The sequence below is a fragment of the Eumetopias jubatus genome, unplaced genomic scaffold (genome assembly GCF_037043125.1).
Source record: "Eumetopias jubatus isolate StellerSeaLion01/CBP00866 unplaced genomic scaffold, mEumJub1_p1.0 scaffold_7, whole genome shotgun sequence".
Taxonomy (NCBI): domain Eukaryota; kingdom Metazoa; phylum Chordata; class Mammalia; order Carnivora; family Otariidae; genus Eumetopias; species Eumetopias jubatus.
In genome coordinates, this window is record NW_028274813.1 from 91,683,528 (window position 1) to 91,697,197 (window position 13,670).

Here is a 13,670-nt window from a genome sequence, read left to right on the forward strand (position 1 = left end):
GACATATTTAATGTTTGTTGATCCATTTGGGTGTAATGGTGTGGTCCAGAAGTTTTTTTCCTCTCCTATCACTATAGCTTTAGACACAGAACACAGCCGGGAGTGAAAAGTAGAAAGTACTTATGTATGAAATCACTGTCTCTAAATACATAGATCTGAAACTACTAAATAAAGTGTTTGGCTAAACATGTTTGTAGACACATAGAGCAAGTATAGATGGAAAAAAATGAACATTGTAAAAATGTAACCTATAGAGAAAAATAGCTAGGTTTGGTGACTAAGACAGTGGGTTAATTTCACAGGGTTAGAAGGGATGAGTTTCAGATCACAAAGTATTAGTGTAAAACATGACTCAAATCAAAGCAAATCAGGGCACCTTTGGAGTTTCACATGAGTGAACAAATGCCTCCCTCCCCCCCAAGTTGTACCTTACTGAGCTTTTCAGGATTAGATATTTATGGATGACCATTCATCTAATAAAAGGGAATTGGTAAAATAAAGAGCATTAAGTTAATGAAGTGATAGGGAAAAAAAGTTATCTCTTAAATGCATTTATGTAACTACAGGCATACCTTGGAGGCATTATGAGTTCGGTTCCAGACCACTGCAATAGAAGAAATATCGAAATAAAAAGAATCAAATGATTTTTTTTGTTCTGCAGGGCATATAAAAGTTATGTTAACACTGTACTGTAGTCTAGTTAGTGTGTGATAGCATTATGTCTAAAAAAATGTACAGTCCTTAATTAAAAAAATACTTTGTTGCTGCCTGGAAAGATGGTGGAGTATGAGGACCCTAAGCACACCTTTTCCCAGGGGTACTACTAGATAATGCTCACATCAGCATAAATAACGCAGAAAACAATTTGAAGACTGGCAGAACAAACTCCACAACTAAAGATAGAGAAGAGGCCACATCAAAGATGGTAGGAAGGGCAAAGACACAGTTTGAGAGCAAAATGGCCTGCAGCTGTCTGTGGTGGGGAGGGAACTGGTGGTGAGAAGGGTGAAAAACAGACTTTCACACCAGGGAGCCCACAGGGAAGATGATTCCCCATAACCATTTGCTTTGAAAGTGAGAGGACCTGCATTTTTGGAGTTCCTACAACCAGTGGGACTTACCAGTTTGGAATTTTATTTTATTTATTTATTTTTTATTTTTTAAAGATTTTATTTATTTATTTGACAGAGACACAGCAAGAAAGGGAACACAAGCAGGGAGAGTGGGAGAGGGAGAAGCAGGCTTCCCACAGAGCAGGGAGCCCTACGTGGGGCTCGATCCCAGGACCCTGGGATCATGACCTGAGCCGAAGGCAGATGCTTAACTGACTGAGCCCCCCAGGCGCCCCCTCAGCCTGGAATTTTAAAAATCAGCAGGCTTGGTTCTGGAAGAGCCAGGAGGGCATTAGGAAGTTAAGTCCCCAACCTTGAAGAGACAGCACAGCAAACAGCCTGCAGAGATACAGACTGGAAGCAGTAGTGAAAAATATTGGGGGCAAACAGGAGGGAGAGTAATTTACTCATCTCAGAGTGTGGCCTGGAGAGGCAGGGGATCACGGGGAGACCACATCAGGAGCAAAGGAGCTGGTACATGCCATTTCCTTCCCCTACCCCCCAGTATAAACACACTGCCAGCTGCAGGAACCAGCACAGCACCAACATTCACTACTTAACTTGCATACACCAAGCCCCAGCCCCACACTTCAGCAGATCTGCCCTTCCCAGTCATACTTGGCTCAGTCTGGGCACTGCAGTCCCCCTGCCCTAGAATACTGGTGCAAACCCCACCAACACTTTTGTCTCTTGACCCTTGCATTTTGTGGAACCTCAGTTCTGCCAGCAGCAGTGGCACATCTCATTTTGCAAGCAGACCACCACACACCTTGTTAAAACGCACCCCACCCAGCCTGGGACCAAGCCCTGCCTACAACAGGCAAAGAGCCTCTGCTGACAACTGGACTGAAGGAAAAAGAGGCTAGTTCTCAACAATAGAGCACATATAACACACATAGGAGACACTTCCTGAAGCACCAGTCCCTGGGGAACAGGAGCCATTGCACACAGGGCACTACAGGACCTCTTCTTCATAAGGCCGTTATGACTTATGAAGAAGACTGTGAAGAGCAAGAGATGTAGCTGACTTTTCAAAAACACAGAAACACACAGAGTTAAACAAAATGAGGAGATATAGAAATATGTCCCAAATGAAAGAACAAGACCAAACCACACCAAGAGTGTGGTAATATGCCTGATAGAAAATTTAAAGTAGGGGCGCCTGGGTGGCTCAGATGGTTAAGCATTTGCCTTCAGCTCAAGTCATGATCCCAGGGTCCTGGAATCGAGCCCTGCATTGGGCTCCCTGCTTGGCAGGGAGCCTGCCTCTCCCTCTCCCTCTACTGTTCCCCCTGCTTGTGCTCTCTTGCTCTCTCCATCAAATAAATAATAAAATCTTTAAAAAAAGGAAAAAGAAAATTTAAAGTAATTTTCACAGAGATACTCACTGGACTTGAGAAAAGAGTGGAGGACATCAGTGAGACCCTTAACAAAGAGAGAAAAAAGAATCAGATATCAAGAACATAATAAATGAAATTAAAAATACACTTTATGGAATAAGTAGTAGGATAGATGAAGCAGAGAAATGAATTAATGACCTGGAAAACAGAATAATGGAAAGTAATCAAGCTGAGCAAAGTAGAGGAAAGAAAATTTTGTAAATTGAGAAGAGTCTTAAGAACTTGGTGACTCCATCAAAGTGTAATAACATTCACATTGTAGGGATCGCAGAAGAAGAAGAGATAAGGGGGCAGAAAATTTATTTGAAGAAATAGTAGCTGAAAACTTCCCTAATCTGGGGAAGGAAATATATCCAGATCTAGGAGGCACAGAGATTGTCCCAAAAAATTCAATGCAAGGAGGTCCACCCCAAGACACATGGTAATTAAAAAAGCAAAAAGCAGGGGTGCCTGGATGGCTCAGTTGTTAAGCACCTGCCTTCGGCTGAGGTCATGATCCCAGAGTCATGGGATCGAGCCCCACATTGGCCTCCCTGCTCTGTGGGAAGCCTGCTTCTCCCTCTCCCACTCCCCCTGCTTCTGTACCCTCTCTTGCTGTGTCTCTGTCAAATAAATAAGTAAATTTCCTTAAAAAAAAAAAAAAAGCAAAAACTAGTAATAAAGAAAAAATTTTAAAGCTGCAGAGAAAAGGGGAAAAAAGGGAAACCCCATAAGGCTATCAGCATATTTTGCAGCAGAAACTTTTCAGGCCAGAAGAGAGTGGCATGATATATTCAAAGTGCCAAAAGGAAAAAATCTGCAGCCAACAGTACTCTATCCATCAAGACTATCGTTCAGAAGAGAAGAAGAGATAGAGTTTCTCAGACAAAACTGAAGGAGTTCATGAGCACTAAACCAGCTCAACAAGAAATATTAAAGGGAACTCACTGAGTGGAAAGGAAAGACCATGAGAGTATGAAAAGTAAAAACAGTAAAAATAAGTATTTCTTTAAAAAATCAGTTAAGGGATTCATAAAATAAATGGATGTAAATTGTGACACCATATACCTAAAACTTGGGGTGGGAGAGGAGTACAGAATAGATAAGTTCAAACTTAAGCAGTCATCAACTTAATATGAACTGCTATGCAGATGTTATATACAAACCTAATGGTAACCACAAATAAAAAACCAGTAATAGGGTGCCTGGGTGGCTCAGTCGGTTAAGCGTCTGCCTTCGGCTCAGGTCATGATCCCAGAGTCCTAGGATCAAGGCCCACGTTGGGCTCCCTGCTCCATGGGAAGCCTACTTCTCCCTCTCCCACTCCCCCTGCTTGTGTTCCCTTTCGCGCTGTGTCTCTCTTTGTCAAATAAATAAATAAAATCTTAAAAACAAACAAACAAACCAGTAATAGATATGCAAAGAACAAAGGAAAAGGAATCCAAGTATATCACTAAGGAAAGCCAACAAACTATGAAAGAGAGCAAGAGAAGAAAGAAGAAGAGAAAATCTATAAAAACAACCACAAAACAAGTAACAAAATGTCAGTAATTACATATTTATCAATACTTACTGTGAATGTAAATGGACTAAACACTCCAAACAAAAGACATATATAGCAGAGTGGTTAATAAAACAAGGCCTATCTAGATGCTCTCTGCAAGAGACTCATTTCAGACCAAAAGACACTTGCAGATTTAAAGTGAGGAGATGGAGAAACATTTACTGTGCAGATGGATGCCAAAAGAAAGCCAGGGCAGCAGTACTTTATGTTGGACAAAATAGACTTTAAGACAAGACTGTAACAGAGAGAGACATTAAATAATCACAAAGGGGACAATCCAACAAGATATAACAATTATAAATCTTATGCACCCAACGTGGGAGCTTCCAAAGGCATAAAACTGTAGGAAATAATCAGTAGTAATACAGGAACAATAGGGGACTTTATTTTTTTATTTATCAGAGAGAGAGAGAGAGACAGAGGCCGGCAGAGGGAGAAGCAGGCTCCTTGCTCAGCAAGGAGCCCAATGTGGGACTCGATCCCAGGACCCTGGGATCATGACAGTAGGGGACTTTTAACACCCCATTTGCATCAGTGGACAGATCATCCAAACAAAATCAGCAGAGAAATAGTAGTTTTGTTATTATTATTACTATTTTTTTTTTAGCTATTTAATCTCTATACCCAACGTGAGGCTCAAACTCATGACCCCGAGATCAAGAGTCACCTCCTCTTCCAACTGAGCCCACCAGGCACCCTGGAAACAGTAGCTTTAAATGACCACTGGACCAGATGGATTTACCAGATAGATTCAGAACATTCCATCCTAAAACATTAGAATACACGTTCTCCACAATAGATCATATATAAATCCACAAAACAAGCCTCAACAAATTCAGGAAGATTAGAGTCATACTATGCATCTTTTCTGACCACAACACTGTGAAACTAGAAATCAACCACAAGAAAAAAATCTGCAAAGACCACAAGTATATGGAGGTGAAATAACATGCTATTAAGTAATGAGCGGGTCATCCAAAAAAATCAAAGAAGAAATAAAAAATTACACGGAGACAAATTAAAATAAAAACACAATGATCCAAAATCTTTGGGATGCAGCAAAAGCAGTTCAAAGGGGGGAGTTTGTAGCCAATACAGGGCTACCTCAAGAAGCAGAAATGATCTCAAACAACCTAACCTTAAAGAAGCTAGAGAAAGGAGGAGCTAGAGAAAGAAGGAGCTAGAGAAAGAAGAACAAACATACCCAAAACCAGTAGAAGGAAGGAAATAAAGATTAGAGCAGAAAAAGCAATAACAGATCAATGAAACTAGGAGCTGGTTCTTTGAAAAGATAACAAAATTGGTAAACTTCTGGTCAGACTAAAAAAAATAAAAAAGGAGAGAGTGAACCCAAATAAAAGTACAAATGAAAGAGGAGAAATAACACCACCACAGAAATACAAACAGTTGTAGAGAACATTATGAAAAATTATATGCCAACAAATTGGACAACCTAGAAGAGATGGATAAATTCCTAGAAGCACATAGCCTACCAAAATTAAAGCAGGAAGAGATAGAAAATTTGAACAGACCAGTTACCAGTAAGGAAATTGAGTCAGTAATGAAAAACTCCCAACAAAAGTCCAGGACCAGACGACTTCACAGAATTTTACCAAACATTTGATAGGGACACAGCAAGAGAGGGAACACAAGCAGGGGGAGTGGGAGAGGGAGAAGCACACTTCCCACCAAGCAGGGAGCCCAATGCAGGGCTCGATCCCAGGACTGTGGGATCATGACCTGAGCCGAAGGCAGACGCTTAACAACTGAGCCACCCAGGTGCCCCTCTACCAAACATTTAAAGAAACGTTAATACCATTCTCAAGACTATTCCAAAAAAATAGAAGAGAGAGAGAAAAACTTCGAAATTTATTCTGTGAAGCCAGTACCACCCTGATACCAAAACCAGATAAAGACACCACAAAAAAAAAGCACTACAGGCAATATATCCAATGAACATAGATGCAGAAATCCTCAACAAAATATTAGCAAACTGAATCCAAGAATACATTAAAAAAATCATACATCACAATCCAGTGGATTTATTCCCAGGATGCAAGGGTGGTTCAATATTAACAAATCAATCAACATGATGCATGACATCAGTAAGAGAAGAATGGAAACCATATGGTCATTCCAATAAATGCGGCAAAAGCATTTGACAAAGTACAACATCCATTCATAATAAAAACCCTCAACAAAGTAGGTTTAGAGGAAACATACCTCAACATAATAAAGGCCATCTATGAAAAACATAGCTAATATCCATCCTTAGTGGGTAAAAACAGAACTTTCCTCTAAGGTCAAGAACGAGAGAAGAATGTCCACTCTCACCACTTTTATTCAACATAGTAGGGGAAGTCCTAGCCACAGAAATTAGACAACAAAAAGAAATAAAGGCACCCAAATTGATAAGGAAGAAGTAAAACTTTCACTATTTGTAGATGACATGATGCTATATATAGAAAACCCCAAAGACTTCACCAAAAAAGAACTAGAACTGATAAGTCGGTAAAGTGACAGGATACAAGATCAGTGTACAGAAATCTGTTGGCATTCCTATATGCTAATAATGAGGCAGCAGAAAATTAAGAAAAGAATTATGTTTACATTTGCACCAAAACCAATGAAATATCTAGGAGTAAGTTTAACCAAGGAGGTAAAAGACCTGTACTCTGAAAACTATTAAACATTGATGAAAAAAATTCAGGATGACAAAAAGAAATGGAAAGACATTCCATGCACGTAGGTTAGAACAAATACTGTTAAAATATCTATACTACCCAAGGCAATTTACAGATTTAATGCAATCTCTATCAAAATACCAACAACATTTTCCATTGAACTACAGCAAACAATCCTAAAATTTGTATGGTAACACAAAGGACCCCACATAACCAAGGAAATCTTGAAAAAGAAAAAATAAACCTGGACATATCAGAATTCCAGGCTTCAAGTTATATTACAAAGCTGTAGTAATCAAAACAGTGTGATACTGTTTTGACAGTAGATCAGTGGACCAGACAGTAGATCAGTGGACCAGAATAGAAAAACCCAGAAATCAACCCACAATTGCATGGTCGATCTTTGACAAAGGAGGCAAGAATATACAGTGGGAAAAAGACCATCTCTTCAACAAATAGTTTTGGACTATCTGGACAGTGAAATGCAAAAGAATGAAACTGGGCCACTTTCTCTAACCATACACAAAAATAAACTCAAAATGGATTAAAGATCTAAATGTGAGACCCGAAACCATAAAAATCCTAGAAGAGATCACAGGCATTTCTCTGATATTGGCCATAGCAACATTTTTCTATGTCTCGTGAGGCAAGAGAGAAAAAAGCAAAAATAAACTGTTGAAACTACATCAAAGTAAAAAGCTGCAAAGTAAAGAAGGAAACAAAGGCACCCTACTGAATGGCAGAAGATATTTGCAAATGACATATCCAATAAAGGGTTAGTATCCAAAATATATAAAGAACTCCTACAACCCCACACCCAGAAAACTAATCCAATTAAAAAATGGGTAGAACACATGAGCAGACTTTTCTTCAAACACATAGATGGCCAACAGACACATGTAAAGATGCTCAGTATCACTTATCAGGGAAATGCAAATCAAAACTACAATGAGATATCACCTCACACCTGTCAGAATGGCTAAAATCAAAAACACAAGAAACAAGTGTTGGCAAGGATGTGAAGAAAAAGGAACCCTCATGCACTGTTGGTGGGAATGCAAACTGGTACAGCTACTCTGGAGAACAGTTTGGAGGTTCCTCAACAAGTTAAAAATAGAACTACCCTGTGATCCAGCAATTGCACGACTAGGTATTTACCCCCAAAATACAAAAACAATAATTGAAAGGGATACATGCACCTCTTTGTTTATTGCAGCATTATTTACAATAGCCAAATTATGGAATCAACCCAGGTGTCCATTGATAGGTGAATGGATAAAGAAGATGGTGGTATATGTGTGTGTATATATATATAATGGAGTATTATTCAACCATATAAAAAAAATGAAATCTTGGGATGCCTGGGTGGCTCAGTTGGTTAAGCATCTGACTCTTGATACCGCCTCAAGTCATCATCTCAGGGTCATGAGATTGAGCTCTGCATCGGGCTCCAATCTGAGCACGGAGCCTGTTTAGGATTTTCTCTCTCCTTCTCCCTCTGCCTCCCCCTCACCTCCCCTTCTTTTATTAACTGGTATTATCAATGAGAAAGGGAAATATTTCTCAATGAAACTTCTATTTGTGATCTATACATTAATGCAGATTTAGCGGTAGAAAAATATGAAAGTTCTTATTCTGTTAATTCCTTTGACAGGAAAATTCTTAATACTTAAGGCAAAGTGATACAATAATTCATTTAGTTAATGAATATTTGAAAAAATTAATTGATACCTTGAATATCTTGAATTCCCAAAATGGGTACTCAAGATAATTTAAAATTCACTCTCTTTTTTCAGATTGTATTTTATTTTTGTATTATGTTAGTCACCATACAGTAAATCATTAGTTTTTGATGTAGTGTTCCATGATTCATTATTTGCGTATAACACCCAATGCTCATTACAACACGTGCCCTCCTTAGTTAAGGACTTTCATGCTTTTTCACTGTTTACTTGTTTTGTTGCCAAGGAATTATTTGTGTTCGTTTTGTTTCAGAAAAGAACTGCTTTTAATGAAGTACACCATCCATTGTGAAAGTGGAAAAGTAAGGATTATTCATCATGCCTGCTGTGGCTTCAGTTCCTAAAGAACTCTACCTCAGTTCTTCACTAAAAGACCTCAATAAGAAGACAGAAATTAAACCAGAGAAAATAAGCACGAGGAAGTATGTATCCTTTGCTAGTTTCACTGAATCATATATTAATTTTTAGTTCATTTCCATATTAAGTGGGTTAGTAAGTAGTCAGTTTGAAGTTTATTTGAAAAATGGCATCATCACATGAAGACCTCCTTAGAGAAGTTCTTAACTTTATCTTAGCATATATATTCTGCTAAAATGCATATTTTCTGTTCTGTGGACAGTGTATCAGATTATAAGTTTAAGAGGTAAAGACTGCAAGGTTTCTACAAAACTCATTCAGCCACAATTAATGTCTTTTCATAAAACAGTATAGATACACTTCTTAAAGATCATTTTTATCCTTGTATATTTCACATATAAGGTATTACCCTAGCATAGTCTTTCTTTGATTAAAAGAGGAGAAACATGTATTTTTTTGTCTCATATTTAGCAAAGAATTTGTGCCAATTTGACATGAACTTTCAGTCTAATGATTTGTTTTATGTGTTTTTATTTTTGAAGGCATAGTCTATCTACCTGCTGAGGCAGAGGCTAGAGATGATACTTCACTGATAATGATTACAAAATCTGAGATAAAATATAATAGGGAGGAATTTTGGTATTTACTGAAAGTAATATTGCTAAAAATGGGGTATCAGTAAAATTGTTAACTTGTTGATAGTTTTATCTCTGTTAAGGGACAAAAAAGCAATAGCGGAACTTTTCCTCTGAATTAATTTTGATTGACAAAGGAGAAGATTTGGAGATAAATAAGTAACTATATTATTAATAGAGTTGGAAATAAAAGTTTCAGAAAAAAAGGTAGATTTAGCCAGCTATATATCCCAGACTTGGGGCAAACAGATTTTAGAAATCAGAGAGAAAAGAGGTGTTCCATGGCTCCTCCATAAATGGGAGGCTCTAAAAAAATGATATATATGATCCCAAATGAACCTATGAAGAGGAATGGGAAGAGACCTATGAATGCACAGGGACATCTTTATGAGTCATTTTCTAAAGGAAATAGAAGGGGAAAGAAAACAAAATATCAGGGATGAAGAGGAGAGAATGGTAGCAACTTTAAAGAAAGTCAGAAAAGAAAATCCCAAAATGAACTGACACTTCCATTACAGTGGACAAAATGGGCTTTTAAAAAACAGATCTTGGGCGCCTGGGTGGCTCAGTTGGTTAAGCGACTGCCTTCAGCTCAGGTCATGATCCCAGGCTCCTGGGATCGAGTCCCGCATCGGGCTCCCTGCTGAGCAGAGAGTCTGCTTCTCCCTCTGACCCTACCCCCTCTCATGCTCTCTCTATCTCATTCTCTCTCAAATAAATAAATAAAATCTTTAAAAAAAAAAATAAATAAATAAAAAACAGATCTTTTCAGGGACAGGAAGGATAAGAGAGGGATTGGCCTCCTTCTTGAGCCAAGTTGGTAATATTGATGGGATAACGGAGAAAACAGTTCTGTTTAACTTCTCTTGATGGGGCGCTTGGGTGGCTCAGTCCGTTAAGTGTCCGACTCTTAATTTTGGCTCAGGGTCATGATCTCTGGGTCGTGAGGTTGAGCCCCATGTTGGCCCCCCCCACCGTGGAGCCTGCTTAAGATTCCCCCCTCCCCTGTTCTTGAGTGCGCGCACTCTGTAAAATAAATAAATAAAAATTTAAAAATAAATAAAAAACTGCTGAATGACTTTCAGATAGAAAACAATGGGAAAGATAAAGCCTCTTGAAGCTTTCTGAGATCTTCATCTAATCCTGAGATAAATCAATTCATTCTAGCAATGTCTGGTTTAGCTCTGGGACCACCCTAATCCCATAGGAAGTGGTATGTCAACAGGACTCCCTAAATATACCACAAACTCACGTTCTTGCTATGGCATAGCACTATTCTAAAGAATGATAGAATCCTTTTAGGATTTTTAGCTGTTTCACTATACTCACAGTGGCACTGTGGCCATCTCAACCTGATCTGCTACATATAAGCTCATGAGATACACATGCATCAGAGTGAAAGAAGTTTAGATAAAAGTTTAGAAAGAAGTTTAGATAAAACTTGCTCCTACTCCTAAACTCTTCTAGAGAATCTCCTTACTAGCTTTGGTTTGATTTATCTCTATCCTAGAACCATGATGCCATGCTAGGCAGGGTGTACATTTGCTAGGCAGGGTGTATCTTTGGTCCTAAATGTTACTTTGGCCCTGTTCCTTTATGTGGTGTTCTTGGCATGGCCAACTTCATCATTAATCCATGTTTTAGTTATGGAGCAGATTGAAAATTATAGAAAACAACACTGCTCTGTATATATAAGTTATTGATAAAGCACATTATATATAAGCATTAGTACTATAACCGGGTTGCCAAAACTTTAGTCTTCAGTGATTGAATTCTTCTTGCAGAAATGCCTATTTTATTAATTTGCTTTCTAAAGTTTGTTAACCAGGTACATGACCTTAGAATGAATGCCACAGAATCCTCAAATATTTTACCAAAGTGGAATTTTAAGATGACTTGTTTTTAGACTTGTTTTAGACTTTAAATCTCTTTTAATTCCAGCACCAGGGTGCAATTTGGTCATTTTGTAGAAAACTTTAACCAAGTAAAAAGATTGAACTCATATCTCTTTCCCTGTCGCTAGTTTCTTGGATTTTTGGGTGGGGAGATTTTTTTTTTTATTTTTATTTTTTCATGTTTTTAAATTTTTTATTGTTATGTTAATCACCATACATCACATCATTAGTTTTTGATGTAGTGTTCCATGATTCATTGTTTGTGCATAACACCCAGTGCTCCACGCAGAACGTGCCCTCCTCAATACCCATCACCAGGCTAACCCATCCCCCCACCATCCTCCCCTCTAGAACTTTCAGTTTGTTTCTCAGAGTCCATCGTCTCTCATGGTTCATCTCCCCCTCCAATTTCCCCCCCTTCATTCTTCCCCTCCTGCTATCTTCCTCTTCTTTTTTTTTTCTTAACCTATATTGCATTATTTGTTTCAGAGGTACAGATCTGTGATTCAACAGTCTTGCACAATTCACAGCACTCACCATAGCACATACCCTCCCCAATGTCTATCACCCAGCCACCCCATCCCTCCCACCCCACCCCCACTCCAGCAACCCTCAGTTTGTTTCATGAGACTAAGAATTCCTCATATCAGTGAGGTCATATGATACATGTCTTTCTCTGATTGACTTATTTCACTCAGCATAACACCCTCCAGTTCCATCCACGTCATTGCAAATGGCAAGATCTCATTCCTTTTGATGGCTGCATAATATTCCATTGTGTATATATACCAAGGTGGGGAGATTTTTACAACATAGTTAGAAAGGGGTGAAGAGAACTGAAAAGTATCTTAACATTAAACATTAAGGATTTTAGCTCCCCTTACTTCAGTACAAATGGTATGGAGTCATGTTCTTTAATTGTAGAGTATGACTGTTATATGGCTGCCCAAGGACCACTTGTCTCGGTATTATCTATCATAGCAAATCTTTTAAAACTGGGCTCAATGCATTTTGAACAGTTTGATGGTGTATAAACAACTATTAGGAAGCAGAAGTATATATGTAGGATAAGGGAATTTTCAGGTTGCATCCAAATGTATATGTAGCTTTATGTTAGTTACAAAGTTGTGCAGTCTAATTATGAAATTCAGGGGTGCCTGGGTGGCTCAGTCATTGAGTGTCTGCCTTCAGCTCGGGTCGTGGTCCCGGGGTCCTGGGATCAAGCCCCATGTCGGGCTCCCTGCTCCACGGGAAGCCTGCTTCTCCTTCTCCCACTCCCCCTGCTTGTGTTCCCTCTCTCGCTGTGTCTCTCTCTGTCAAATAAATAAATAAAATCTTTAAAAAATAAATAAATAAAAATAAATTATGAAATTCATGTTATCAAGATTCTTTGTAGACCTTAAACATGATTTCCCCCCACCTGTATGTCAAGTGTTTTAATTATTTTTTTCTCTGATTGAAGTTATGTACAGAGTGCCCTCAAGATCTTCAAGACAGCAGAAGAATGCAGATTAGATCGTGATGAGGAAAAGGCCTATGTACTATATATGAAATATGTGACCGTTTATAATCTTATCAAAAAAAGGCCTGATTTCAAGCAACAGCAGGTACCTTTTATTTCTGCATTTTTATTTTCTAATTTATTTTTGCACAGTAGAGCTATTGATTTCCTCTGAAAGGTTTAACTGATACTGAAATTTAGATCACATTATGCAGCATCAAGTTCAAACTCTTATGCAGATAGAAAAAGCAAACTAAATGTTTAGTTTCTTTATTTGTAAATGTATATATGTGGATGTAATCACACTATATACACATACCTAATTTGCCTTGGATTAGTACAAGTGTATAGCAATGTACAGATGTATAAGTTTTCTGCTAAAATAAATGATCACCAGGTCAAGTGGAAGGATTCAGTTTACTCATGCATTAAATAAGAAAAATGTGACTGCAATCATACTTTCTCAGGATTCAAGATTTAGTCACTTATTTTGTGTGTGTGTGTGTTTCATTGTTTTTATTAACTTTTTTATTTGAGTGTAGTTGACATACAATGTACATTAGTTTCAAGTATACAGCATAGGGATTGGACAAATTTATATATTATGTTATGCTCACCACAAGTGTAGCTACCATCGGTCACCTTACAACACTGTTATAATATCATTGACTACATTCCCTATGTTGTGCCTTTTATCCTTGCAACTTATCCATTTCATAACTGGAAGGCTATCTCCCACTTTCCTTCACTCATTTTCCCCATCCCCTACCTCCTCCCCTCTGGCAACCATCAGTTCTCTGA

The 13,670-nt window shown here is 38.3% G+C and overlaps 1 protein-coding gene across 2 annotated transcripts in view; it reads left to right on the forward strand.

Moving 5' to 3' along the window:
• Nucleotides 1-13,670, forward strand: part of USP8 (ubiquitin specific peptidase 8) — a 71,089-nt gene that overhangs the window by 9,915 nt on the left and 47,504 nt on the right. For both annotated transcript variants that reach the window (XM_028100091.2, XM_028100092.2), the window contains exons 2-3: nucleotides 8,735-8,903; nucleotides 12,831-12,975. In XM_028100091.2, coding sequence (XP_027955892.1) covers nucleotides 8,800-8,903; nucleotides 12,831-12,975 — 249 coding nt within the window. In that variant the 5' untranslated portion in view covers nucleotides 8,735-8,799. The remainder of the gene's footprint in view (nucleotides 1-8,734; nucleotides 8,904-12,830; nucleotides 12,976-13,670) is intronic.